Source organism: Cryptomeria japonica, chromosome 8, assembly GCF_030272615.1.
Source record: "Cryptomeria japonica chromosome 8, Sugi_1.0, whole genome shotgun sequence".
Taxonomy (NCBI): Eukaryota; Viridiplantae; Streptophyta; class Pinopsida; order Cupressales; family Cupressaceae; genus Cryptomeria; species Cryptomeria japonica.
Genome location: NC_081412.1, coordinates 114,012,159 through 114,039,562, shown reverse-complemented (window position 1 = coordinate 114,039,562; position 27,404 = coordinate 114,012,159). Strand labels below are relative to the sequence as shown.

Here is a 27,404-nt window from a genome sequence, read left to right as displayed (position 1 = left end):
AATGGATGAGACACTAAATTCTATCAATGGAAACCCTCTCTGAACTTGCATTAATTTAGAGAGATGGAAAGTTATTAAATACTTACGATGTACCATGAAATGTTCTTGTGTTCATAACAATAATGATGAAAACAGGAAAAGTAGTGAGCTTTAAATATATATCAACAAATGGAGCACAAAAATAATCCTTCTAAATGTTTGTGGTGTCTAGATAAATCAGTCGAACTGAAGAAACTTTACTGTAAAACATAGTTTACATAGTATTGCCACTATATTCATGCATTCATAATAGGTAGACCAGTTAAAGCATAAACAGCATTTTTGTCATTCCTTGATCCCCTCATACTACTCAGCAAATAAAGTGAAAAAACAGTAAGATCCTCAAAATGATATCTCGTTGAAGTTTGCAACAACATTACATGCTCCATCCTCATAATGCACAACTTGGCACCTAATTACTTGAAAGAAATGACAAACACTTGAAAGTGGTGCAGACCAAATAAACGGTAAGAATTTATATCGCTTATTACAGATAACGTTTTCCCTCAAAAGACAACAAATAGATTTGATACTGTAAAGTTTCAATCATCTCCACAAAGAATTGGAAGCTAAACAGTTTGGTTTTTAGGATCAATTCTGCATTTTCTGGTGGGAAATTCAGAGATTGTGAGATTGTGCCTTAATAAAATGAAAACATGCAGTAGGCATGTCCTCTAGGAATCTCAAAAAAAAAAAATGAAAACATGAGAATGTGAGATGAAAAACAAGAATAAAAACAAATATTTCACAGCATTAGAATGTGTTCCAGTTTTCGACAATCCGTAATACTTCTTACTGCTGTTTCTGGATTTGATTAGTTTATCTTCTGATAATGACAAGAATATGTACTATGTCACTAGTTTGGGAGTCCTACAAGTCCAAGTTCAGTCTAGCACAGATTCGGGTCCAGCTCTGATCTGACTTGGGGAGCATCCAAGATCCTATCCATGCCTATGGGTCCATTCGGAACAAAACCAGGCAAACCCACAACGTATTTGGCTGCCTTTCATGCCCAGATGGCAAATTTAACAATTTTTTAAAACAATTTCTTACATTTTGAGGATTGATCAGTGACTATTTCAAAGTAGTTGTTTGCTATTCCTACATATTGGCAAGAGTCCATTTGTTGCCAAGAAGACCATATAGGAAGATTTCTACAAAAGATGTAGGTTTTTTTCAAGTTTTGGTTTTTTTATACATTTTTTATTTACACACTGTTGTTTTGTTTTCATTCTTCTATGAATCTATAACACATGCATAAATTTTTAAAATGAGTTACATTGTCTATGTATTCTTTTGTTTCATTTGTTTTGATTCTTCAACTATGTTGTTATTGAACTTCTTGTCGTAGGTATTACAATGGCAACCAATTCTAGCTCCATGGAGCAACCACACTTCAAAACAGACCTAAATTCTCCTCTTTAGAAACATATTGATATGGTATGACAGCTTCTAGGAGGTGGGGATTATGTTTGGATTTGTAGTGGTGTGATGTTAAGCATCCAAGATCATACAATCGGGTGAAAGGCCATTTTTGCGACACCCCTAGACTAGGCATCAAGGCTTGGCCAAGAAAAAAAGGTGTACCCAAGCACAAGTCATGGCATATATAATGAGAAAGAAAAAACAAATCACACATCACAAATCAAATCATCCTTTGTTAAAAATTTAAAAAAGCATCTCAAGGAATGAAGCCCTCGCCACCACCTAATCTTCAACCTGTAGAGAGCCACCCATTTTTGGCCACACCTAAAGAACCACCCATGGCCTACACACATAAGAGATCAGAGAGACCGTTGGAAATGACATTCAAAATGAATCTCAAGAAGTTGCCGATCAACACATAGCGAGATGTCTCTATCCAAATGGATCAGCCTCAATGTTGTTTGCTCATCACATTGGCAACAAATATTGAACACGATTAATGAGACTCCAAAAAGGTACAAGGGCTCAAGTTTTGAGAAAATGCATAGCACCTTATTGAAAAAAAGAGGTGAAGTTTGTAAAGGAGTCATTAAAGCCCAAAATGGATTCATGGGCTAAAACACGGGTGTCCATCATTTTTGATGGATGGGCAAATGCAAGAAATCGGCCATTGATCAATGTTACTGTAGTCTCCCCTAAAGGACCAATGTTTTTAGAGCAAAGGAATGTGAAAAGGAGGTGAAGGATGGTGCATTTATTGCTAATATTCTTATAACAGCTATTGAGGATGGTGGCCCTTGAAACATTGAGCAAGTTATAACAATAAATGCCAAAAATTGTAGAGTGGCTAGGTTATTGGTTGAGCAGCATTATTCATTCATATTTTGACACTTTGTATTGCCCACTCCTTCAACCTTTACCAAAAATTGGCACCAAAATTGATTGAATCAAACAAATGTATGCTTAGGCCAAAGAAACCCAAATGTTCATCGCCAACCACCATATGTCACAAGACCTATTTAGAACATTCTTGAAATTGGAGTTGTTGAAGCTAACTGGACCAATAAATATGTTTCACTTTAGTAAAATGTAATGTCCCCTATTAAGAGCCTGCCAATTCCTAAAGAGCAACATACATTACTACTTATTATGCTACATTAATTACATATTAAATAACTATGGTTGCTCATAGTACAACTGATAGTGTCCTTATTCAAGCTCTAATCTTAATCTCTTCTAATTCTCAACCCTGGATGGGAATTTGCTTGTCTAGGGCGTGATGACACCACCTAAATAATGCAGCCCAGATTTCAGGAACATCAGTCCATTCACCCTTGGGGCTCATAATGCAGCCCAGATTTCAGGATCATCGGTCCATTCACCCTTGGGGCTCATCTATTTTGGGGATGGATTTACTCCGCCGCTCCCTAACAACACCACACCTCTCCTTGGGGAAGAATTAGAATTTGTTAAGTACTTAGACTGTGAATATATTGATACCTCTTTGTACTATAAATATATATGAAATTAAGTATGACTGTCATACATATTGCAGTCTATATAAATATTACTATTAAATAATGCAAAAGAACATTATCAAGCTTCATATATTAAGCATAAATATTAAGCACACCCCCATACATACCACCAAGAACAAGGATGTTACTGCCTGTAACTTAATAACAGTTCTGATCTGATCTGATCGATGGTGATGTCACTGGATGCTTTTGATTCCTTTCCTTTATATCTCTCAATGTGAGGGAGAGATCACACCTCTTCATCATGTATGCCCTTTGGCAAGAGACACCCTTTCACCAATGAAAGAGTGCAACTCTTCATTACTTCTGCCCTTTGAGAGGGTCACAACCTTTCACAATCAGATCTGCACTTCTGATTCCCCAAATTATCCTCCCTCAAACAAGGTTGTCTTCTCCCATTTATATCTCATGTTTGAGGGAGTCACAACTTTTCATTTTATGTCTTTTGACCATTCATTAACTTAATTAAATTTTAATTATATTTAAATATATTCTTTTATATTTTAATTTTAATTTTATTATTATTATTTTTATTATTAAATTCCATTTCAAAGTGAATGGACTGATGATCCTGAAATCTGGACTGCATTATGGAGGTGGTGTCATCGCACCCTAGACAAGTAAATCCCCATCCAAGGTTGGGAATTAGAAGGGATTAAGATTAGAGCTTGAATAAGGACAATATCAGTTGTACTGTGAGCAACCATAGTTATTTAATATGTAATTAATGTAGCATAATAAGTAACAATCGAGGTTGCACGGGTACGGGGGTACTTGGAGACTGGTGCTGGTACTGGCACGGCTATTTTTTCAAAATAGGAGACGTGGGTACTTGGAGACGCCAATTTCTTTTAAATATAATTTAATAATTTATAGAAATTCTGAAAATATAATGACATTAAATAGAATATAATAATTTAGTAATGGCTGTTGCAACGTTTTAAGAAATTCTTGTGACCAAAATTTGTTTTGAGCATTGTTTTTCTTCCATTTGTACTACATTTTGATTATTTTGGTGCCTTGGTTTTTTTTTTAAACATTTTAAGGTTTCCTTTTTTTTTTGTTTGGCTTGGAGACGGTGGGAGACGGGCGGATACGTTAGCGGGAAGTCTCCTCTCTATGGAGACGTTTCCAACCAAATTTCCGATGCGGGATACACGTCCGAGTCTCCGGTGCGAGTACCCAGGGGCTGGGTACAAGTACCCATGCAACCTTGGTAGCAATGTATGTTGCTCTTTAGGAATTGGCAGCCTCTTAATAGGGGACATTACACTTGTCCAATCCACTCCCCACCTAGAGAAATATGTCAATAGTTTAAAATTTGATCCAGCTGCAAACTTGATTCAAATCAGGTCAAAAGAGACATGATACTAGAGAGGTTTCCATTCTACCAAAATTAATAAATTGAGGGTTTCCTGCCAAGGAGTGCAACAATGACAATTGCTCCAGTAAATTCATCTAAAAAATTCGATGTGGCACCTAGCACCCATCAGCATAATAAATACATATAGTTTTATGGGTACTAGGTGCCCAAAGTTGGTACCCTTTTTAAAGTTCAAATGTTTATTTCTCTTTAATTTCTTTTATTTTTATTATTTTATTTATTTATTTTAAATATTTACTAAATACATTTATTGGGGTGTTAAAAAATGCCTTTAACTAGGCATGACCCTTTGGTTAAATGGTGGGCTTCTTGCCTGTGGTACCAACAACCAAGATTCAAACCTCGCGGGGTTATTCTCTACCGCCTCAATAATTGAGGGGCCCCTGACATCTTGTATCTTGATTTACCCACTGGATGTGGACTGGAGCATTTGCATTCTGCCTAGTGAGTACATCCCTTTCCTAAATTTGAAGGGGTGACCCTTTGGTGAAATGGTGGAGCTTCTTGCGACTCTCTACAAGGTAACAAGTAATGTATCTTGATTTACCCACTGGATGTGGACTGGAGCATTTGCATTCTGCCTAGTGAGTACATCCCTTTCCTAAATTTGAAGGGGCCACCCTTTGGTGAAATGGTGGAGCTTCTTGCGACTCTCTACAAGGTAACAAGTGAGGGACCCCTGAGATCTTGTATCTTGATTTGCCTATGGGATGTGGAATAGGGCATCTACATTCCACCTATGGGGTGCATCCCTAGCCTAAAAATAATTTAAAATTGAACATCTTAGTATCGAGGCGACAATGTGCAAAGTTGAGGCTACACAAATGAGAGGGGCGATTAGGCAAAGGAGCATTGCAAATAAGTTTCCTTCTACAAGGTGCTGAAGCATATGAACAACAATGAAGGCATCCAAAATGGCTTATGAAAACACTCTACCATGGGCTTGTTGGTGTGAACAAGGCAAATGCTTTGCACCTAATCAAATATTTGACCCTCTTGGTGTAATTGCAGGTGCTATGCAAAAGGCTAATTCTCTGTTTGTCACTTGCTCCCATCCCATTGGTGGCTTCTACTCACTCAGCATACTCTCGCGGCATACAAAAATAAAACACTTCTACCCTTTTGCCTCTATCAATCTTTGTCATCGCTCCCACCCAAGTGTCAGATTCAAACTTGAATCCTACCCCCCTTCTAGAAACATCACTTCCTCTGTGGGCGATTCCCAAGTGGTCTTTTTGGATGAGCCCATTGATTTTCACATCTTCAATTCCTGCATTGACACGACCACTACTAATGTTGGAAGTCATCATTGATAATTAGATTCTTGAGGAAGCTCATGACTTTTGTCCAAGTGGTGGATTGGGCTAATACAACATGGAGCGACTTGGCTCCTTCGTCTATAAAAGCTTTGGACTTTGGATTTTTTTCTAGTTTGTTTCAGCCATATGGATGAGTCCACCTTTGCGAATCAAAATGGCATTTGTTTCTTTAGTCAAACGAGACTCTCTACTGCACCTTGGTCCCACTTATTGATCCTGCCTCTGCTAAAATCTGATATTCCCACCTGGATCAGATCATATAACCTCCCTCTAATCATGTAAGATTCAAATCTTTAAAAAATTTGGTTGATCGAGTGGATTCCTTTATTAAGCAGGTTCCTGATGCTGCAGATTCTTCTTGCAAATTTACTAGGATTTGTGCCATGGTGGATATCTAAAAGCCTTTGCACAATCTATAAGAATCCATTCTTCTTTCAACACTTGGACACAATTTTTAAACTATGAAGGCCTTTCTCTTAGATGCTTCCGCTGCAACATGATGGGCCATAAGGTTGTTGGATGTTCTTCTAAAAGGTTGCCTAGTTCAAGGAACACCAGTCTTGAAAAATGGATTAAGAAGTCTGGTTCCCCAGATGTGGATTTTCTATGGTGAAACTCTCATTTGGAGACAAGGACTAATCTTGTGGCTCCAACTGATCCCATTCCCTATTCTGAGCCTAACCCTTTCCGATCCCTGTCAAAGGCAATTTTGTTGATACTAATTAATTTGTTGAGCGAGGGGTGGATTGCTTTGATTCTGAGGGCTGATTGTTGACACTTGAATTTTTTTTTTAATTTTAACATATAATATATATCATGACAGTTGATTTTGAGTAATTGACATTGTAATACTTTTATATTTTTATGGTGATTTTGTTTATTATACAATATATGATACTATGTATGGTATTCTAAACTTAATTGATGCTGCAAATATGTATATCTATTTTGACTGAACCCAGCCTCAGAACCCAAACCCAAAGCAATACCAAGACAGGTAACTTAGAACATATACATATTTGTGTTCTTGCAATTTCGTTCAAAATTACATGATATGCAACGGAAATAAACTTAACCTATGAGTCAAAGTATGGCAATTTACCTTATAGCCATCCAATGCACTTTGTACAAGTTGAGATATATCAACAAATACATCTTCTTGGGTAATTTCAGGACCAAATACTTTATCGAATGAGAAGCCATACTTTTGTCCTAACAATAACAACAAAGAGATATTTACCATTCAATCACCATTACAAGTCCCATAGTTGAAAATGACAAGAGATGCTGAGTTTTGAAAAACCTTGTTGTGGTTGAATAAGTTCAACACCACGGCCCTGAAGTTCCATTGAATTGGGATATTCAACAACAGGAATTTCTGACCCATACTCATCATCAGGAAGAATCGGGCGCACTCTGCAGAAAACTCTAATATTGCCTTTCAATTCCTGCATGATAAAGAAATTATTGATCTTTAGTATTTCACTTTTTTTGACTGGCATGCACATAAATTCTATATTTTTATAGGTTTGAAGCAAAAACATCAACAATAAGATCTTACAGAAATTATTGATCTTGAGCAATTCATTTCTCTGACTGGGATAAATTATATGTTTTCATAGATTTAAAACAAATACATAAAGGATAAGATGTTTATGTAAAGCCAAAAAAATGACAAAAGGCATATGCAACTAAGTCCATGTAGTTCAGCAAACAAGAATATTTCCGTTTTTACATACACATCAAAAAAGTGAATATACATACTACAACCCTAGAACTCAATCCTTGTCACTGCATGATCCATGGAGGTCAGGTTCACAATCAAGTGATTGATTGTACATGACATCAGTAAGAAAAAGATGAATCAGGACTTATCTTCGCATAGGGGTGTGTTTGCATCGTTTTCTGAGTATAAGGAGCTTGTATACAATTAAATGAATGAAGTTTCCATGGTCCATGATAGTTTAGTTTGATGATTTCTGAATCTGACTCTGTTAGATTTTTTTCCATCAATGTTTTGGATCATGCTCCATGATCCATCATCAGGATGAGAACTAGGAAAGAGAAAAAAAAATGCAAAAATTGGAAAACCACTTTTGTTTTTCTAGTTCTCATCCTGATGGATCATGGAGCTTGATCCGAAACCTCAGTTACCGGTTCTTGCCAAAAATGGCTGGGTTCTGGTCCTGGTCCGTGCCCGGTCCTGGTCCGAGCCTGGTTCGACCTGGGTCCTGCCCAGGCGGCTGGGTTCCCACGCAGGACCCACAGGGAACCCAGCCGCCTGGGCAGGACCCGGGTGGGACCCAGGTCGAACCCAGGAGGACCCGGGTGAACCCAAGCCTGTGGGTTCCCAAAAACGGGGCCCACGGGTTAGAAAACAAATAAAAACAATTAAAAAACAAATTTTTTAATCTTAATATTTGTATGTTTGAACTGTGAACATATATAATTTTGATGTTTGAAGTTTGAACATATATATATATAAAAAAAAAAAATTAAAAAATATCTATATATGTACGGACGAACCCGTACCCGTACCCCAAAAAAAAAAAATTTGCCGAATCCGCGAATCCGTACCCGAATCCGAACCTGAATCCGAACCGGAACCGGTAACTTAGTCCGAAACGTAGATGGGAAAAAGCCTAACACAGTCAAATCCAGAAATCATCAGACTAAGCTTGTATACAAGTCATATGCAGACAGGATAATCTAAAGCATCCTGAGAAAGACACAAGGCAGGTGTGCAGGTTGTAAAATCATGTGGTTTGCCAATTTTGGCATTTTTGTCACTTTCCACAAGTGATGAAAGTGTAGAGACTGCACTAAAAACATAAATTTCATGGATCATAGAATGCTTAAGTGCACAAATTAGAATGGCCAGAAATGGAGACACAGAAATATTGAGTATTGAGAGATTTAGAAAGTTGGAAGAGGATGTTGCTTTTATTTCCAGATCTCTGGGCGAGATTGACATGTTTGAGAGCATTCTATCTACCATGACTTAGAAATTGGGTATGGTAAGGAAGCAAGAACATGAGAAGCAGCCAAAGAGGACTATATATGCACATGAAGAGTCATTTATAAGTGGAAGCAATGTTCTTTCCAAGGCAGAGGCAAAGAGAGATATTCAACCCTCTGATAGAGAAGTTAATGCGAAGAAACTAGACCATTAAATAAGACAAATGGAGATCTATTTTAACTTGCATGAGTTGAATGCATGATAGCAAATCTCTTTTACTCGTTTAATGCTCTCTGGTAATGCACTCACTATGAAGCTCAAGCTGCCTCTTCGCAAATGAGAAGAGCTCCACCAATCTCCAAATTATAAGAGTTTTGGGACTTGTTGATTAAGCAATTCTACCACATATGCTATGAAATGGAGAGGTCTGTCCAATGGCAATCCTACCATCAACATGTCAAAGATGTGATGGATAGAAAGACCACTATATTGAAGAAGGTAAGAAGAAGAGCTCCACTTTCAAACAAAAACAGCAAGTCGAAGAAAAAGAACTGGCAAGGTGGAGACTCAAGCAAGGGGAAAAGCAAGTGGAATGGTAAGAAAAATGCCAACACCAACATGAAGACCAAGGACAAAGACAATTCAGTGTTTTTGTAAGCATTGTGACAAAGCACAAAACGAAGAGGCTTGTAGGAAGCTACATCCACGGCTGAACACTTACAAGAAGTGCAAGAGCGCTAGTTGCATCAAAAAAGTGAAAGAAATTGAGTGCACCTCCAATGTTGATGACTATTTGTCATATGTCATTTGAGGTAAGGCACGTGTTGGGGTAGTAGTGATGCTCAAGAGGAGATGGAGATGAGCAAGCGGTTTCACATTAAGCTTCGGCTCAAGGGAAGGAAAGTAGATACCCTGTTTGACACTTGTTCACAAGAAAAAATGATATCCCAAGCAGTATTCAATGAACATTGGATTGCCAACAAGACACAAGTCCATATTCTTTGGGGTAACAAGGTGCACAAACCTCAGTCAACAACCAATGTGTGATCAATTTTGAACTCGCAGCGGACTTCAAGGATGAAATAAATGTTGATGTCATTCCATTGGATGTCTATGGACTATGGAGTAGTATTTGGAAGCCCTTCTCTAAGAGGGATGCAATATTTATAGGAGGCAAAACAAGTATTGACTTGTCCTAGCATATGAAGAATTCGTGATCAAGTCTTATGAGAGCAAATCCAAAACTTCCATGGTTACTGCAGCTCAACAAAGGTGGTTGATTGCTGCAAGTGGCAAGTTCATGTTGTTGATGTTGCAGAGGAAGCAAGCTGAGCAGGTGGCTGAGGTGAAGTCAATGCATGATTTACATAGCAGCAAAGAAAAGAAGGGAATAGATTAGCTCATATGACAGTTCAGCAAGCTCTATGAAGAGCCTAAAGAGCTGCTGCCACATTAGTCAATTGAGCATGAGATCCAACTGCTACCTGATTGTCCACTTCCAAACATAAGCCTATACCATCAAAGCATTGTGGAAGTTAATAAGATCAAGGACCAATTGAAAGAACTGCTGGAACATGATCTGATAAGGCCCTTTTTGTTGTCTTGCAAGGTGGTAAGCCTGTTTGTTATCATTATTAATTATTCTAGGGTTTAGTCTTTCAGTATGCACATATGAAAAGAAGCTTATGCGTTGGTACAAGCAGTCAAGAAGTGGAAACGCTACTTGTTGGGGATGAGACAATTGTTCATGTGCATATTCCAAACTTTAGCAAGCACTCTATTACAAGTTGATGGGGTTCTTGCAGCAGTCTCACTTGGTTATGAGGCATAAAAGAAGTGCCACAAACAACCTAGCAGAAATGTTTTCTAAATGGCCATCGATGGCAGAGGTATGCATGCTATCTATTTCTGAACCCTTCATCCAACAAGTGTATGCGGAGAACTATAAGCAAGATGAGTGCTTTGGAGAATTGTTCAAGCAAGCAAAACAGGTTTGCATTGACAATTTCTCTCCTAAGACTGATTTTCATTTGAAAGATAGTTTGTTCTTCAAAACAGGAATGTTGTGTGTACCTTAGAAAAGGAGGTTGTTGCTCTTGAGGGAGACTAGTACCTCCAATGTGGTGGGGCATTTTGGAGTCACTAAGACCATCTCCAATCTTCAACAATATGTGTATTAGGCCATATATGCAAAGGGGATGTCTCAAAATTTGTTAGGAGTTGCAAATTTGTAATGTGAGCAAACCAAGCGATTGGAAATTGGGATTGCATTAGCCATCACTTATGGCTTGCTATCCATGGGAAAGCATTTGTATGTAGTTTGTAGGTGGGATGCCCATGCAAAAGAAGGGGCATGATTGCCTTTTTATAGTGGTTCACTGTTTTAGCAAGACTTACATTTGAATTCCATGCAAGAAGGCACAAACAGGTAAAGATGCAGCTGAGATATTTGTTGTAAATGACTGGGTTTATTTTTGTTTGCATGAAAGCATTGTATCAGATAGAGGTTTAAGGTTCCTATGGAAAGTTTTGATGTGCCCTATAGACAAAGATAAATAACTGAGGACATGGGACGAAGGCCTTGCTTAAATTCAGAGTCAACTTTATCATTATCTGAGACATGTTTCAATTACTGACCACCTAGCCCTCTAACTGTTGCAGGGTAGTCACATGGAGAAGAAATGATGAAAATTCAGAAGCACAAAGGGCTGTAAAGTTCACTGAATGCATCTTAAAATATATTTGCAAGTACAATACAAACGGAAAAAGACGCAAGACAAGTACAAGAATATGCATGATTGACATCATGTCGAGCACGAGTTCAAGGTAGGTAACAAGGTATAGTTGTACTTAGGTAAAGAAACAGTTCAAGGCAAGAAAAGAGGTTGGAACCTCTAGTTTATGATTTATTTCTTATTCTGGGGGGGATAGGAAAGAATGCTTGCCACCTCTTATGAAGGTTTACTTGATCCAATGAATGTTCAAAAGTTGTGTTTGTTTAAGCCATCAGAGATGTTGGATGGGGAAGATGTGTTGTTGCCTTCAGTTGAGGACCTTTCTCCAAGTGTCTCGGATGAATCGCAGCAGGACATGGTTCTCCAAAAGAAGGAAAGATAAACTTGTTGAAGGATTCATGAAACTTGGCTGAAAGGCTTGAAGGACCAACTACCAAGTACAGTAAAATGGAACCCAAAAGAAGATGTAGCTAAGAGTTATCACACCCAACAAGTCCCTAAACTTTTGGGACCAAAACCTTCCCAATTGGGGAGGTATGATCCATGAAAGCAAGTCAAGTTCACAGCCAACTGATCAATTGTACACAACATCAATTGAAGAGAGATGAATCAAGACTGACGTTCACATAGACATGGATTTTTGTCAATTTCAAAGGATATGAAGCTTGTATATAGGTCACAAGTACACTTGGGATGATTTAGAGCATCCTAGGTGTTTGGTTCCAAAACTGCTACTCCACAATCCTAGAAATCAGTTTCACCTTCAAGGCTAAGGGACATCATCAACAAGGCATAAAGGAGCTCATCAACCAATTGAGGAGAGTTAAAGGCCAATTGACAAGAGTGCGTGTTCTCTCTTGCACTTTGAGCTCAGCTTAGACTTAGAAAGGTATTCCTAGAGATAACATTAAACAAGGTCTTAAACCACTTAAAATATAACTTATTGCAAAAATGGCAGCTATATCCAATCCACACTTGACCCCTATAATTGTCACTAGGTCAAAGACTATTGCATAAAAATCTCTTATGTAGCTAATAACACACCTTGCACATGCAACTATAGATTACAGCAGTAATTTAATCCTTTTAGATGATTTTATTTGACATTATTTACACAATGGCAAGGTGCAAAAACACATGACATGATTTAGGCTTGCTTGAAATTGTTCCCTGGTTCATAATATTGAATCCTGAATAACATGTATATCTAATCTACTCCTACTTCTAACATGGATGGAGATTTTTTAAATGATGAATGTTTGATCCTTTACTAATGTGGACTGGTGTCTAATCCATTGGGCAAGAGTCATGAACAACAAAGAGGAAATAGATACAATCAAGTAAATTATCGACAAAACTAGATTTCGTTTACATGACAATCAAAGATTACATCATATGTGATGGACATACTTAATAATCCATCTCAAAACTACAATAAACACTGTGCAACAAAGGAAAGACCTTTACAAAGCATTTGTAACATATTAGAAGCTATCACCCTTCATCTAAGTCCTTTTACAATCACACAAGCAAATATAGTGAGAGATAATGCATAGTTGCAACTGCACATTCCCTTGAATCATTACAAACTACCATGGAGACATACCAATATGTGAAGATGTGCCTTGAAGACCCTTCCTACATTCCACAAAATGTATTACCTCATTTGCAACTCAAACTTTAAGTGCTTGATAGTATGATACCATAAAATCAGCTACAAGCATTTCTAGACTAGAAAAATGGCTCAACAACCAACCATTTGCATATAGAATGAAGCCAATTTATAACCCTTCAATATTTAGCACCCAACAGCTTGCAGAGGTTCCAAGAAGGCATGAAATCCACAAATGTCATGTGTAGGGTTTGTTTGAGTCTGTGGAACTTTCAAAATGAATAGCAAAGATCCACACAAGTGGATTTGGACGAGAGGAACTCCTGCAACCCTTATTATTGGAGATAGGGTCACCTATATCGTTTGCCATCAAATCTACATGAGAAATCACACCCTCCAAATTTGAATAGAGGTTTTTTGTGTGAGAATGGTCAAACTAGTGTTTGCAAATTCAAATTTGACTTAATGATGTGATGGACAAGTTGTGGGAATAGGCAAAACAATTTGTCGAGGGGTTTTGGATCAAAACAGGGCATTTCTTGTAAACAAGTTAAGTAGTGCTTAGGAAATTTGCAAATCCAACAAGAAGAAACAAAGGGATTTGGCTAGTAGAAGTAGAGAAGCGAGAGAAAATTAAGACATGGGACCAACAAGGAGAATCAAGTGTCAAGGGTGGGGAAGAACTTGATGCCAAGGATCAAAAAAAGGGGAAGGCCAAGGATCGAGTCTTGGGAGACACCATGTACTTAGGAAGTTGGTGAGAGAAGGGCCCACGAGGATCAAGCCACCGAAGGGAATGGGAAGTAGAGAAGTGGATCAAGGGTGCAAGGTTCCCCCACAAGTTTGAGGTTTAAAGGTAACATAGGAGATTGAGAATCAAGTCCAAGGAGGAAGGAATGGGGATGATCGAGTATCAAACCTCATGAGAGATCAAGAATAGAAGAGGAAATGATGGGGAACGATAAGTTTAGAGGATGGTTAGGGAATTGAATTCAAAGAGGGACTAAGTACATAGGGGGAAGAGTCGAGGACAAGGGCCAAGAAAGAACCTAGGTTGGAAGTTGTAAACAAGTCAGAGCAAAGGAAGTTGCAAGGACTAAGATGCAAAGTGGAATATGTTGTTTTCTTGTGCTCGTTTAACCACGAGCACTGATTTGCCCTCCCAGCCATAGACAATTCACAATTGTCTCCCCCGAGCACTATATGTTTCATCTTGAATGAGATTGCACATCTCATTATATATGTGAGAGGTGTCTTTTCACCAAGGGTCACCACTCTTCACATATGACCCCATTAATTTAATAATTATATTATTACATAATATAATAATTATGTCATCTCACAACAATAATAATATACTTTTATTATCTCACAATAATAATATAATAATTATATTATTAGTATAATTATTATATTATCAATCACAATAATTGTATCATCAATATAATTATTATAATATCAATAATTATATTATCACAATATTATAATAATATAATTATATTATCACACTAATTATAATATAATTATATTATCTCAACCTTTATGTTATCTATGTCGGCCTGAAGGAATCTGACCATAGCTACAATAACATTAACACTCCCTCTTAGCTAGGGAGGAATCCTTCTCGATATTTATATTTAATGAAGCACTTCTTCATTAGGTCAGCCCAACCAAGGATTCGACTGTAGCTATAAACATCAACACTCCCTCTTAGCTAGGGAGGAATCCTTCTTAATGTTTACAAGTTGCATCAGCTTATTGTGATGATTGACCACAATGGCTACATCCATATGTGGAAAGGAAAGATATCACCTCTCTGTGATATCAACCATCATGGCTTATCCATAGATATCACCTCACATGGTATCCACTATTATGGCTTATATATAGATATCTCCTCACATAATATCCACCATTATGGCTTATCCATAGATATCAATTCGCGTGATATCCACCATCATGGCTTATCCATAGATATCACCTCACGAGATATCAACCATTATTGTGAGATCGTCACCTCACAATGATGGTAAGATGCACAAGTGCTCATCATTGTGAGATCGTCACCTCACAATGATATTCACCATGGCTCATCCAAAGGGTAAACACACAAGTACAAGAAAATCACCACGGACTCTCTCACATGATGTTGCCATGGCGTCACACACGACATCCACCATGAACCATATCAAAGGGTGGATCCACCATGGCTCATCCCAGAGGGTGGAAATAAAGATTTTCACCTTAAATCTCTCTTAAAGAGAAATGCATTAGCAGGAGCTTACTCTTTAAACTTCTCTCTCAAAGAGAAGAATGCAACAGTATAAAATATAAATATATATCAATGATGCTGAGACTCAATCTCAGCTAGGGCTTCATTCTCCACCATACCAAGCTTATCTTGAAAGTATACAAACTTTATTCTGGAGAGAGGCTTGGTGAGAATATATGTCGCCTACTCATCAATACTAATGTATCTCAACTGAATAGCATTTCTTTGCACCATATCTCTAATATAGTGATATTTGATCTCCTCGTGCTTTGACCTATCATGAAATACAAGGTTGGAGTCTTCATCACTCTTGGTGAATCCAAAGCTCACCAAGTATCCATCTATCCAGGAATATCACGGCCTAGGTGTCCACATAGAGGCCTTCCAGCCTACATACATGAGACTCCATCCCATGAATCGTAGTCCTCTGATTGCTAGAGAAACCATCTCGACATGATCTACTCCCTCTGATCCAAGATCCTCAGCAATCAACTGAAGCAAATCCTCTAGCTGCTCCCTCTGTCACGGAAGCATACCCTGCTCACTTGGTCCAATCATAGAAGATATCTGGCTTCAAGAGACTTCTCATCATCTGGCATGATCCACATACGGCTAAAAGTGCTAGATCCAAGACCACCTTGGACCTATTGTCATAAGATCTTGTCCTAGACCAGACACCAGTATGATCATCCCGAGATTAGAACAAAAACCCCTCGCAGTACGCTCCCTCTCACTGGGAGAGCCCTCTTGTCTCAACTCTGCTTTATAATCCTAGATGCTATCATCACCTAAATATAAGGGTAGGTATTTACAGCTGCCTCATCATCAATGAGCATAGAATCACACTATGAAAAGTTTCTGGAATTGTGAGTAGATGGTTGTATTTGCACCAATCCCTTGTAACAATTTCTTAGAATTTTGCCTTCAATTGGATAGATTAGGATATCAATTTTGGCATGTTACCTTCAATCTGGCAAAGGTTTTGATTGTTGATTGTCTCATTTGAATAGGAGTGGCTAATAACTTCTTTATATTGCTGCTATAATTCTTGGTGTTGTGGCTGATTATTGTCTTATGGTTGTGCAACCTTCACCTTGTAGTGAAGTAGGTTGTTAACCCCCTCATACTGGGTTGTCGAGAGATTTCTTGAGAACCTCCGTTATGCTTTACATCTACACAGCATAATGGACTTATCAAAGATATATTCTTTAGACTACGACACACACTCCCTTCCCATCACACCTCTAAATTCCTTAAATATTCTCTCTATTGGGTGAATAGTTGTAGATTGGTCTCAGTTGCTCACAACTAGACATATGGTTATAACCAGGTCAGCTTAAATCAATTGCAATGTTCAATCACATAATTGGTTATACACCATACTACACAACATTCTTCCAAAATGCATCAACACCAATCTGGAAATATCGCCATATACACTAAATGTGGCCCTCGTCCAATCTTCTAACCATACTCCTCAATGCAATGAAGAAATCATCACGTGAGACACAATATATCTACGACAACCTTGTGTGGAAGTCACCAAGCATAGGAAATAAGATATCTGGATATTTGGAGTGGAAGACAACCGCCTATTGATTCCCGCTTTGTAATAGAGATACTGAAATCTAATTCAAATGAATACTTTGTCAATGTTTAGCCATCACCAGGAAGTTTGTGTGACCACAATTGGCCTCGATCATATTCGTCTTCAATACATGAATCAATGACAACTCAGTTAAGTTATGGCGACATAGTAATATATTGTTCTTTCATATCCCTGGTTTGTTGTATATTGACATATAGACTACTTTCACCTGATCGATTTTGAGAGAAGCTCGTCATGATAATATAAATTTGTATAAGATATAACAAGTTTCGGGTCTCAAATAATAACCATCCTCCAATAATGGTTGCTCGTTATGGTTCTCTGTTTATTCCTCTAAGGACACGATATCCTCCTCCTCGTGTTCTCAATATGGATCAGTGAATTGAAATACATGTTTAATGATCTTTCCCATCAACATGATCTTATACAATTACTATTTCCTCGACGAATTGTATACACAATTCTTGTATCTGTAATATGAATGTTTTCCTCCAAATGCTAGTTAACTCCATGATGGACTGCGAAATAAAACATCCATTCTCAGTCTCATAATGAAATGCTCTCCATCCAAACTTGCTTGAAACACCTAAAATGCTCCAGGACTGCGAAGATTTACTCTAAGTGCCCGAACATAGCCGTCCAACATGGTCATGTGGCGTGCACTGAATGAATGATCATAATATTGTTATTTGATGTCAAGTCAGAACCTCCGACACATATCTGTTGGAAAAAGAATCGCTCAAACTGTGAAGCCGCTCCTTATTATATTTGCAATATTATAAGGTATAATCTGTCAACGATTATTCATGCTTGGTATTTCCTTTGGAAACCACGATATATCTTCAAATTATCACACTTAAGGAAAACGTGAGATCTGCAATATGCTTATTGGTATATTATATTCGTCAACCAGCGATGATGTGGCCTCTTTCCTTCGAAGTGTTTGCACCCGTTGCCCTCGGGCTCACACCTCTTGTAACAATTCCATTCTGCGTTCGTTCAATAGAGTCGAAAATACATGACAATTTATGAGATTGGCTTCAATAATTATTTCTCATGGCAAGTATTATGCAGATTCTCGCAAATATAATATCTAGTACTGTGACTTCCGTTCAAAACATTAATCTAATCAAGAGTAGAGTATGCAAATTATAGTTGAAACAATAATATTCTGCTCCAAGAATAAATAGCACCAGAAAGATCCCTAAGACTGAGCTGCTCTGATACCATGTTGTTTTTTTGTGCTCGTTTAACCACGGGCAACGATTTGCCCTCCCAGCCATAGACAATTCACAATTGTCTCCCCCGAGCACTATATGTTTCATCTTGAATGAGATTGCACATCTCATTATATATGTGAGAGGTGTATTTTCACCAAGGGTCGCCATCTTCACATGTGACCCCATTAATTTAATAATTATATTATTACATAATATTATAATTACATCATCTCACAACAATCATAATATACTTTTATTATCTCACAATAATAATGTAATAATTATATAATCAATCACAATAATTGTATCATCAATATAATTATTCTAATATCAATAATTATATTATCACAATATTATAATAATATAATTATATTATCACACTAATTATAATATAATTATATTATCTCAACCTTTATGTTATCTATGTTGGCTTGAAGGAATCCGACCATAGCTACAATAACATTAACAGAACATGCACCTTGGTTTTCAAGCTCATTGTTTCATTTGAAGGTCCGCATCCAATGAGGAAAGGGGAGTAAAAAGGGAGAAGGTGCGCAAAGGCTATGAGAGCAATCAAACTTGGCAACCAAGGAATTGGTCCCAAAGTTACAAATCCATGCAAAGGCCCCCGGGCCATGGCCCAACAAGGAACCATGAAAAGGAGGACAAAGCCATGTGAAGAGGAACTTAGATCCAGAGACTAATTCTAGATAGGCCAAACAACCCAAAAAGACTAAAAGTTACACAAGGAAAGGCCATGAACAAGACAATGACCACAAAAACACCCCACAAACAAGTATACTAAGGATTTTTAGGATCAAGATACAAGACTAACGAACATCCTTAAACAAAAATTAACAAATGGGAAGGGTCCATTAGATGTTTCCCAAACCAATTATTTATGATGGCCAAATAGGGCAAGTGTAGAAAAGGGGACAACATAACCAATTTTGCAATTTTTTAGGCTTGTGAAACTAGGCTCTAATATTCAGAAAGATGGAGGAAAAATGTGCAAGTTCAAAAACTAAATGATTTTCAATTTTTTTGTTTTCACTAACTTCCACAAGTGGCAAAGGAATCCATGCTACAAAAAAAAAAAAAAACAGCACGATAAAAATGAAAACATGACAAATGCACAAATGCCTTTCTGATAAAAGCAATGAATGCATCACGGTCAATACAATTAGTCGAATTTAAAAGGTTTTGTCATTCATTTAAGCTTATGAGCATTGGGAAGCATGTTTGAGAGCAATTAAAAACATAGGAAGTCTATAATACAAATTGTACAACATGTGCAAAGTTCCCTGATTCTTGTATTCCTTTTGTGAGCTCAAATTTGCAAGTTTTAACAGTGTAGGTAGGGTTTGCAGGTAAAAGACACCATTGTAAAGTTTCCAAGGAAAGTAAACACATCATTGGATTGTGTAGATGTTTGATCTACTTGCTACAATGTACTAGACTAGATCATAGTAACATGAGGAGCATCTTGCTCACTCTTACTAGAGAGTTTTCCCTACTAGACCATCTTCACAATAACCATGGTGTTCTCCATCTGTGTGTGTGCTTCTTCATGTTTCCTTTCAGAGTTTCATCTTTTTATGATTAAGTATATTACAAATGTGGCCAATACATTGTTAGTGTCAAATCCTAACATAATTTAGAGGTGTTTCAAAAAGCTTCAAGTACACTATTTATAGCTGGTCAGCAGAGTATGAAGACTATCCTCCCTATTCACAACTCACTTCATATTACCTTCCGCCCAATAAATGAGGCAAAATGTTAATTTTGTGGATCAGAATTAAAATTTATCTTCTTCTATGTATTATCTATCACTGAATTGTTGTATAAATCTGATTGTCTTCTTTTATGTTGCAAGAGAGGAGGAGCATATTTATTTCAATGTCCATTCTCACACATTTCATTTGGTATACGTAGTGGGCTGGGTACGGTCAAGCGATGCCTTGACCGGCCATGTCTTTTGGACATGGCCAATCAAGACATCACTTGATCGTGCCCCCTCACGATAATAAATGTTTGAATGAGAGACTTCATTTATCTCTCATTAAATCATTTATCTTACCGAGGCTATCATGCATTAACACTCCCTCTTAGCTAGGTAAGATAAATGTAAAAGGTATTGGGAGCAATATTCATAAATCGTATGATGCTTATCTTAGGACCATAGTTTCAAGATGTGAATTGCCTTTGTCGGCGATTCTATTCACAAACTCTTGAGTGGATTGCCTCTGTCGGCGATTCTATCCATAAGCTCTTGTGTGGATTGCCTCAGTCGGTGATTCTATCCACAAGCTCTTGTGTGGATTGCCTCAGTTGGCGATTCTATCCATGAGCTCTCACGTGGATTGCCTCAGTCGGCGATTCTATCCATGAGCTCTTACGTGGATTGCCTCAGTCGACAATTCTATCCATGAGCTCTTGTGTGGATTGCCTCAGTCGGTGATTCTATCCACAAGCACTTAGGTGGATTGCCTCAGTTGGTGATTCTATCCACAAGCTCTTACGTGGATTGCCTCAGTCGGCGATTCTATCCATGAGCTCTTACATGGATTGCCTCTGTCGGCGATTCTATCCACAAGCTTTTACGTGGATTGCCTAAGTTGGCGATTCTATCCACAATCTTGAGTTATTGTAAGATCGTCACCTTCCAATAACCTCAAAAATACAAGTGGAAATCATTTGGAAGTCGTCACTTCCTTATGATTTACACAAGGCCCATAAAATAATTATTAGTATTAATAATAATAATCAATATTTACAATTTTTACCTCAGAAGTGCTCAATCTTGATTAGTAAGCTCCCTCTCAATCACAAGGTATCTTGAGTTTCTTCTAGAGAACATATTTTTATGAACTTACGTCTGAATTTCTGACTTCAGCAAGGGATGCTTGTAGTTTAAGTTTAAGAGGACAAGTTCTTGCAATGTGGTCATATTCGAGACTTTCAAGGAGATATCAATCTGATCTTAATCGGATCTTCCTTCAGGCGGTTAGGCTTTATAGAAGGAAACCTGGCTCTGACACCATGTTAATTTTGTGGATCAGAATTAAAATTTATCTTCTTCTATGTATTATCTATCACTGAATTGTTGTATAAATCCGATTGTCTTCTTTTATGTTGCAAGAGAGGAGGAGCATTTTTATTTCAATGTCCATTCTCACACATTTCATTTGGTATATGTAGTGGGCTGGGTACGATCAAGCGATGCCTTGACCGGCCATGTCTTTTGGACATGGCCAATCAAGACATCACTTGATCGTGCCCCCTCACGATAATAAATGTTTGAATGAGAGACTTCATTTATCTCTCATTCAATCATTTATCTTACCGAGGCTATCATGCATTAACACAAAAGCTTGTTATAATTTTAAGTATTGCCTAACAGTTCCCTTGGAAAACATGTTGAGGATTCCTAGAAGATGTTCTGAAAGAATTTATTTGGCAAAACCTAGAGAAGCATTTTGAAGCTATGGAGCAAAGTGTTGAAATTAGCAATAACTTACCAAAGGAGATAACAGTTACAGTGAATATATTATATAAATTAAACAATGATATAAAACAATCAGTAACTGATATCATTTATACAAAGCCATATAATAATATAAAAAAATACATTTCAGTATAGAGGCAAAAAGGGAACCAGCATTCAAAACCTTCCCAAAAGCTGATATTACATTTTTCAAGTCAAGCAATATTATTTGCAAACTGGAAACTATTCTAAGTTTGTTAGCTCTTCCTCATTAACTTCAAATCCACAACTCTCGTTAAAAAATAAAAAATAAATTTAGGAAAATTAAGGTTCATTAAACTCGCATCTTGATTCTAGAACAGTCAAATATTCATATCCATTTACAATATTAGGATTTCTAACTACCTGAATAGTATTATGAAGTTTGCGACGAAGGACTTCGCCTTCCCGCAGCTGATGCTCTGCTTCTACAAGCCTTGCCTGCAAATCTTGAAGTTTTGACAGATAACCAGCCCCTTCTTGCTTCTGTAGTGCAAGAGAATCATCTGCCAACTGCAATATAGGATAACAAAACTAAGATTGAAGAATAACATAAATATCTGAATAAATAGACATTATGTACAAAGGCAGAAGAAATTATGGAATGATTGAACATCACATAATTCTTTAAAGTACAAAAAGGTATAACATCAACATTAACTGATTTCTCTTTGAAATAGCAAATCAATACAAAACCTTCAATTTCTGATTTGCCACGTCGAGTTGTTGCCGGAGACCTTTTATTAATTCTGCTTGAGACATGTAGCTTTCCTATAAACATTAATCCAAATCAACCATAGCTTTCAGAATCCAATCACCTCAAAGCAATTATGGAGGGAAAAAAACCATTTACAACTTTAAATTGTAAAAAACTAATTCTATCAAGATCATCCAGTACCACAGCTCAAAAAAAAATTTTAAAAGTTCGAAATTTTGGTAATTACCTCTAGGGCAGTGGCCTTGGTAGTAAGCATCCGAAGTTCATAATCTGACTTTCCTGTAAATTCTTTGAACCTTGCATTTTCCTCATTAAGGGATTGGATTCGGCCAAAGCATTGGTCCCTTTCTTCTATCACATGCTGTAGTTCTCCGCGAACCCTCTCTAGTTCTTCATTTAATGTATTTTTTTGTTTTGACATTTCAACAATTGTTTCCTGCTTGAATAACAAAATTTAAATACAAATTTACCATTCACATATATATAATAACATAATAGGAGAGCAACAGCAATGGCTATTCTAGAGCAGTCATTTAACTTTTAATTGACATGTTTATTGTGTAAAATTAGCAAGGAAATTCATATATGTCTATACACACGGGATACATATGCATGTATGCATATTTATAGAGAGTGAATGAGAGAGCTATATAATATCACAATTTGAATAAACAATTAAAAAGCAATGCACTTGCCTTACAACCATCTAGCTGGGTCTGCAGAGCAGCAACAGTACCCCGCACAGAACTGAGGGTTTCTATAATAGCAGCTTTTTCCTGCTTTGTCTTCAAATTGTCTTCTGTGGCAGTGGTAGCATCAGTTTGCAACTTGCTATTATACACCTGTAGACTTGTGTTATACTCAGTCAACCGTTTGTTGATATCATTTAACGACTTTATCTGGAAATAAGAACCAACAACAAGTCAGGATGAGAGTCAGAAGGATAAATTAAATTGGCAATAGTCGGAATTTCTTGTTATAAGTATAATCAAGAGCACAGTAAAAAGAAAACAACATAAAAAAAATCCCCACTTGGTCAGTCAAAACTGAAATTTCATTTTTAAGTTTGTCAATCTCATTAGAAAGCTTTGTTCGTTCTTCCTCAGCAATTTGTAGCGCCTCCAAATCCTTGTCATGAGCCATAAGAAGTTCCTGAAAAGAAGAATGCTTGGGCTTAGCATGTGCTTAGATTGAAGACAAATTCCATCTAACCTACTTTGGACAGAAAGCACGTGACAAGAAATTATATAGCCAGAATGAAATTAATTTATAAGTCAGCTATATCAACTCTAACAAAGTAAACAACCTTGCTTTGTGCATTGCTTGCTACAACCTCTCCTTCTAGAGAGATGCACCTTTGCTTTAGCACTGTTACTTCATCCTGGAACTTTTCCTTCTCAAGCTTCAGAGCAGACTCTGTACAATGAAAAGAAGGCATTAAGATGTTAATACCAGCAAACTACTGAAATGGTACACTTGGGGCATTGTAAATATCTAAATGTATTCGGCCATCAATAGTTCACAAAGGAACACAAAGCATGTTTTCCTCCTCACTTAACCAAAAAAAGTGACATACTCTACACGGTTGGCAACAGCTATTTTCATGCTCACTACCTGGAGCACTACAAGTGCAAATATCTAAAATGAAGTGTCATCAATAACTGATACAAGAACACAAATCCTATCACTCAAATTATTTAGGCAAAGAATATAATGCACTCTAGATAATTGTCATTGGCGATTTCCATGCTGAGTGCCCTTTAATTCCATACCTTTCACTTAAATATATTGCATATGGCTGGTCGATAAGGTTACAATCAATAGTTTTACAAATATTAGAAACAAATTGACCCACAAAGTTGCATTTTTTTGCTTCCAACCTAAGAAGTTAATTCCGTATTAAAAGAAAAAGGTAAAAATAGTACATACCATTTGCTTCTTGTTGTCTTCTGTGTTCATCCATCTGGTACATTAGTTGCTCTTTCTGAAGAATATATACAGCCTCCTTCTGTTGAAATTGCCGAACACAAGCTCGGAGCTTCTTAATGTACTCCATCATCTGTTCCATTCTACCCTGTTTAGCACCAAACTCTTGTAGTTATTCCACTGGATTAACCATTAGTAGAGAACAATGTTCTGAAAGCCAAACTAATTCAAAAGCATTTGCACGTTGAGACAGGAATACCTTTGAATCATGCTTTGCTTTTCCTTGCATCTTCATGTTCAGTAGTGCCTCTACTTCACTTGTAGTCATTGTACTCTCTTCTCCTTCCTCTGGCCCATTTACACTTACAGTTTGAACTGATTCCTCTACCGTCTGCTTTGTTGAGAGGAGAGATAATGCCTCACGGCCATTGCTGTTAAGTGCTGACATTTGTCTCATGTCATCTCTTTGAATCAACTTTCTTTTCTTCTCTGGCGGACCCAAAGTCATATTCTCCTTCTAGAAAACAAATAAGGAGACAAATGATAATCCCATCGGAACTTAATTGTTCTAAACTAGTTGACCAAAAAAAAGTTAAATTATTGTTATTCTTTTCTTTTAATTACAACGACTTTAAAATCATGACTACATCTATTTAGATTTGCATTATACATGCAATCTAGCATCCCATTGTAGGGGAGCCTTTAACAATCTTCGCAAAAAGACGAGGTTTTCAGCTCAACCACAACTTTTAAGAAATTTCCATATGCACTTATCATAAAGTAATTTGTTGAGTAATTAAGTGAAAATGTCAAACAAATATAGGCTGCACTTGGAATCAAAACACATAAGTGGGTACTGCAAATTTTCAGAACAGATTAGCTAAAGATTTTTACGTGTTTCCATCCCAACTTATCAGTAAATATCTTAGTGTGAAGTTAACCGAATTGAAAAGAAACTCTTGCCACCACTTGGACAATAACCTCTTGAAAGAGTGCTGCAAACTTTAAGTCTCTCTACGGTAACCACTGAAAATCCCCTTCATAAAGAGAAGTTAATCCAAGTTTTCTAGAACAGATTCCGTATTTTGCAGTCTCTAAATTTATCACATCTTATGGATACAAAATCTGAGCATTAACCCCCTCCATGGAACCCTGCATTGTACTTTTTAAACGGCACGCAACGCGAGTGCTGCAAGAGCACTTCCTGTGAAATGTGATTTATTTTTATCTGGGCAAGTTTAATTTTACGTTACTCCACAACCATTTCTTGCCAACACCCGCAGAGCCCACTCTGGTAATCTGAATTCTCCCCATTAATTTTATTTAATCTTTTTTTATCAAAAAAGCAATAATCTCCGTTCTAAGATTTACATATTTTTCGAGAAAATCAACCTCAGGGACAATATAAAAAATGCTACTTACAGATTCCCGGCAAGATTCGGTACGGCTCCGCGTGCTGTAAACGCCTGATTTCATCATTGACTGAAACTCTCCCGAGAACCCTAATTCTTTCGCAAGGGGTTTTTTTCCTTCTGTCTTCAAAGGTAGCTTGTATATCTGATTTGTCTGCGTGCGTTTAAATTTTTACACATACCTGCACAAACCCCTGTTGCAGTCCTGTGTGTCGTAAATTCTGAGTATTTTTCCCTTCGCCTCCAATAACCCTTCTACTGTAGTCTTCTTTATTTCTATCAAATACGATTCTCTTCGTTTCCCACAGGATCCTTGAGAAAACTCAGCCTCTCTCCCTCTGCTGCCGGACATGTATTTTGAAAAACAAAAGCGCGGCATGGGGAGCCTAGCCTTCCATCAGAACTGAATTTGATGGTCGTATGGCCGTATTTATGGATGTGTCTGCGTAAAATGCAGACAAAATTTTAGGAAGACTTTAAAAATGAAAAGGGATCCTTGTTTTAGGCAAAATGTTAAATAAACTGAAGGATTGTAGTTTTACATATATTTAGTTGATAATAAAAGGTAGAAAAAACAATATTATGTTTAGTTTAAGTTTGGGGATACATTTAGTTTATATATTTTTATATGCATAATATTTTAAATAGTAAAATGTATATATTTTTATTTAATTATTTTTATGTTTTGGATTGTGATGTTTAGGTTGTTCTTTTTGTATTGATTAGTATATAAGTTGGTGTAGTTTTGTATGGAAGTGGGTAGATAATCTTGTTTTAGCTTTCTTATTTTCATATGTTTCAAGAGATTGAACTCATGTCTATCATTCACCATTTTAGTTCAAATTTGTGAGTGTGGAATTTCCCTGAGTCACTTTTATGCATATGGATCTAAATTTTTAAACTAGGTTTGTTGGTTCTCCAACCTATACCTCAATGAATTTTAAAGATTAGTCAAACCTTGTATTCAAAGACACCGAGAAATTGACCAACAAATAGGAGGCATATCTCACAATTGTTCTCATCTACACTTCAAGCTTTTCAAGTCCTAGGTGGGTTTCCCTTTATGACAATGAATGCAAATAAATGACAAATTTATAACACAGTGTGTAACACATATTGAACTTCATACAAATCAACAAGGATTTGTACAATTGCATACATGACTAGTTCATTCCTTAAAATCTTTAAGACTTTAGTATGAAGCTAGCAAATAATTACAAAGGAGTTATAGATGGCTTAAGATTTATCATATTAAAAGTGATTTTGAGATTGATGGAATACATGTAAATAGATCGATGCCTATTATTAGTTACGAAATCACAATGACATACCACAACATTTAAACATATTGTAATATGGTTAAATGGAACACTATTATTTTGTAATAATGAGACCTACAGAAAGCTTGCAATTTAATCCTACTTAATGATTTATTTTTGGCAATAATGTCCCCATTATTTTCATGAGAGCAATTATACTACTCCTTGAACCAAAAGCAAACAATGAAAATAACTTGGTGCAGCAAATATGCATGGAGAATACTATAATCCTTGATTATATTATTCAAAGAAAGTGCTACATTGGGAAATAGAGATTATTACACTTTGAAGAAAGTATTTATATAAGTTTCAAACAGAATATAACAATTTTATTATGGAAGATATCGACGCAAAACACTAATTCTGATTACAAATCTAACATTAATGGGTG

General features: G+C 36.9%; 1 protein-coding gene across 1 annotated transcript in view; it reads right to left on the bottom strand.

Annotated features, from left to right (window-relative positions):
- Positions 1-26,162, bottom strand: part of LOC131031276 (kinesin-like protein KIN-14C) — a 30,456-nt gene extending 4,294 nt beyond the window's left edge. Inside the window, exons 1-11 of the mRNA XM_057962352.2 lie at positions 25,705-26,162; positions 24,542-24,799; positions 24,286-24,430; positions 23,663-23,772; positions 23,389-23,508; positions 23,052-23,255; positions 22,583-22,792; positions 22,335-22,409; positions 22,005-22,151; positions 7,009-7,153; positions 6,808-6,917 (exon numbers count right to left, since the gene is read on the bottom strand). Coding sequence (XP_057818335.1) covers positions 6,808-6,917; positions 7,009-7,153; positions 22,005-22,151; positions 22,335-22,409; positions 22,583-22,792; positions 23,052-23,255; positions 23,389-23,508; positions 23,663-23,772; positions 24,286-24,430; positions 24,542-24,799; positions 25,705-25,761 — 1,581 coding nt within the window. The 5' untranslated portion in view covers positions 25,762-26,162. The remainder of the gene's footprint in view (positions 1-6,807; positions 6,918-7,008; positions 7,154-22,004; positions 22,152-22,334; positions 22,410-22,582; positions 22,793-23,051; positions 23,256-23,388; positions 23,509-23,662; positions 23,773-24,285; positions 24,431-24,541; positions 24,800-25,704) is intronic.
- Between the last annotated feature and the right edge of the window lie 1,242 nt (positions 26,163-27,404).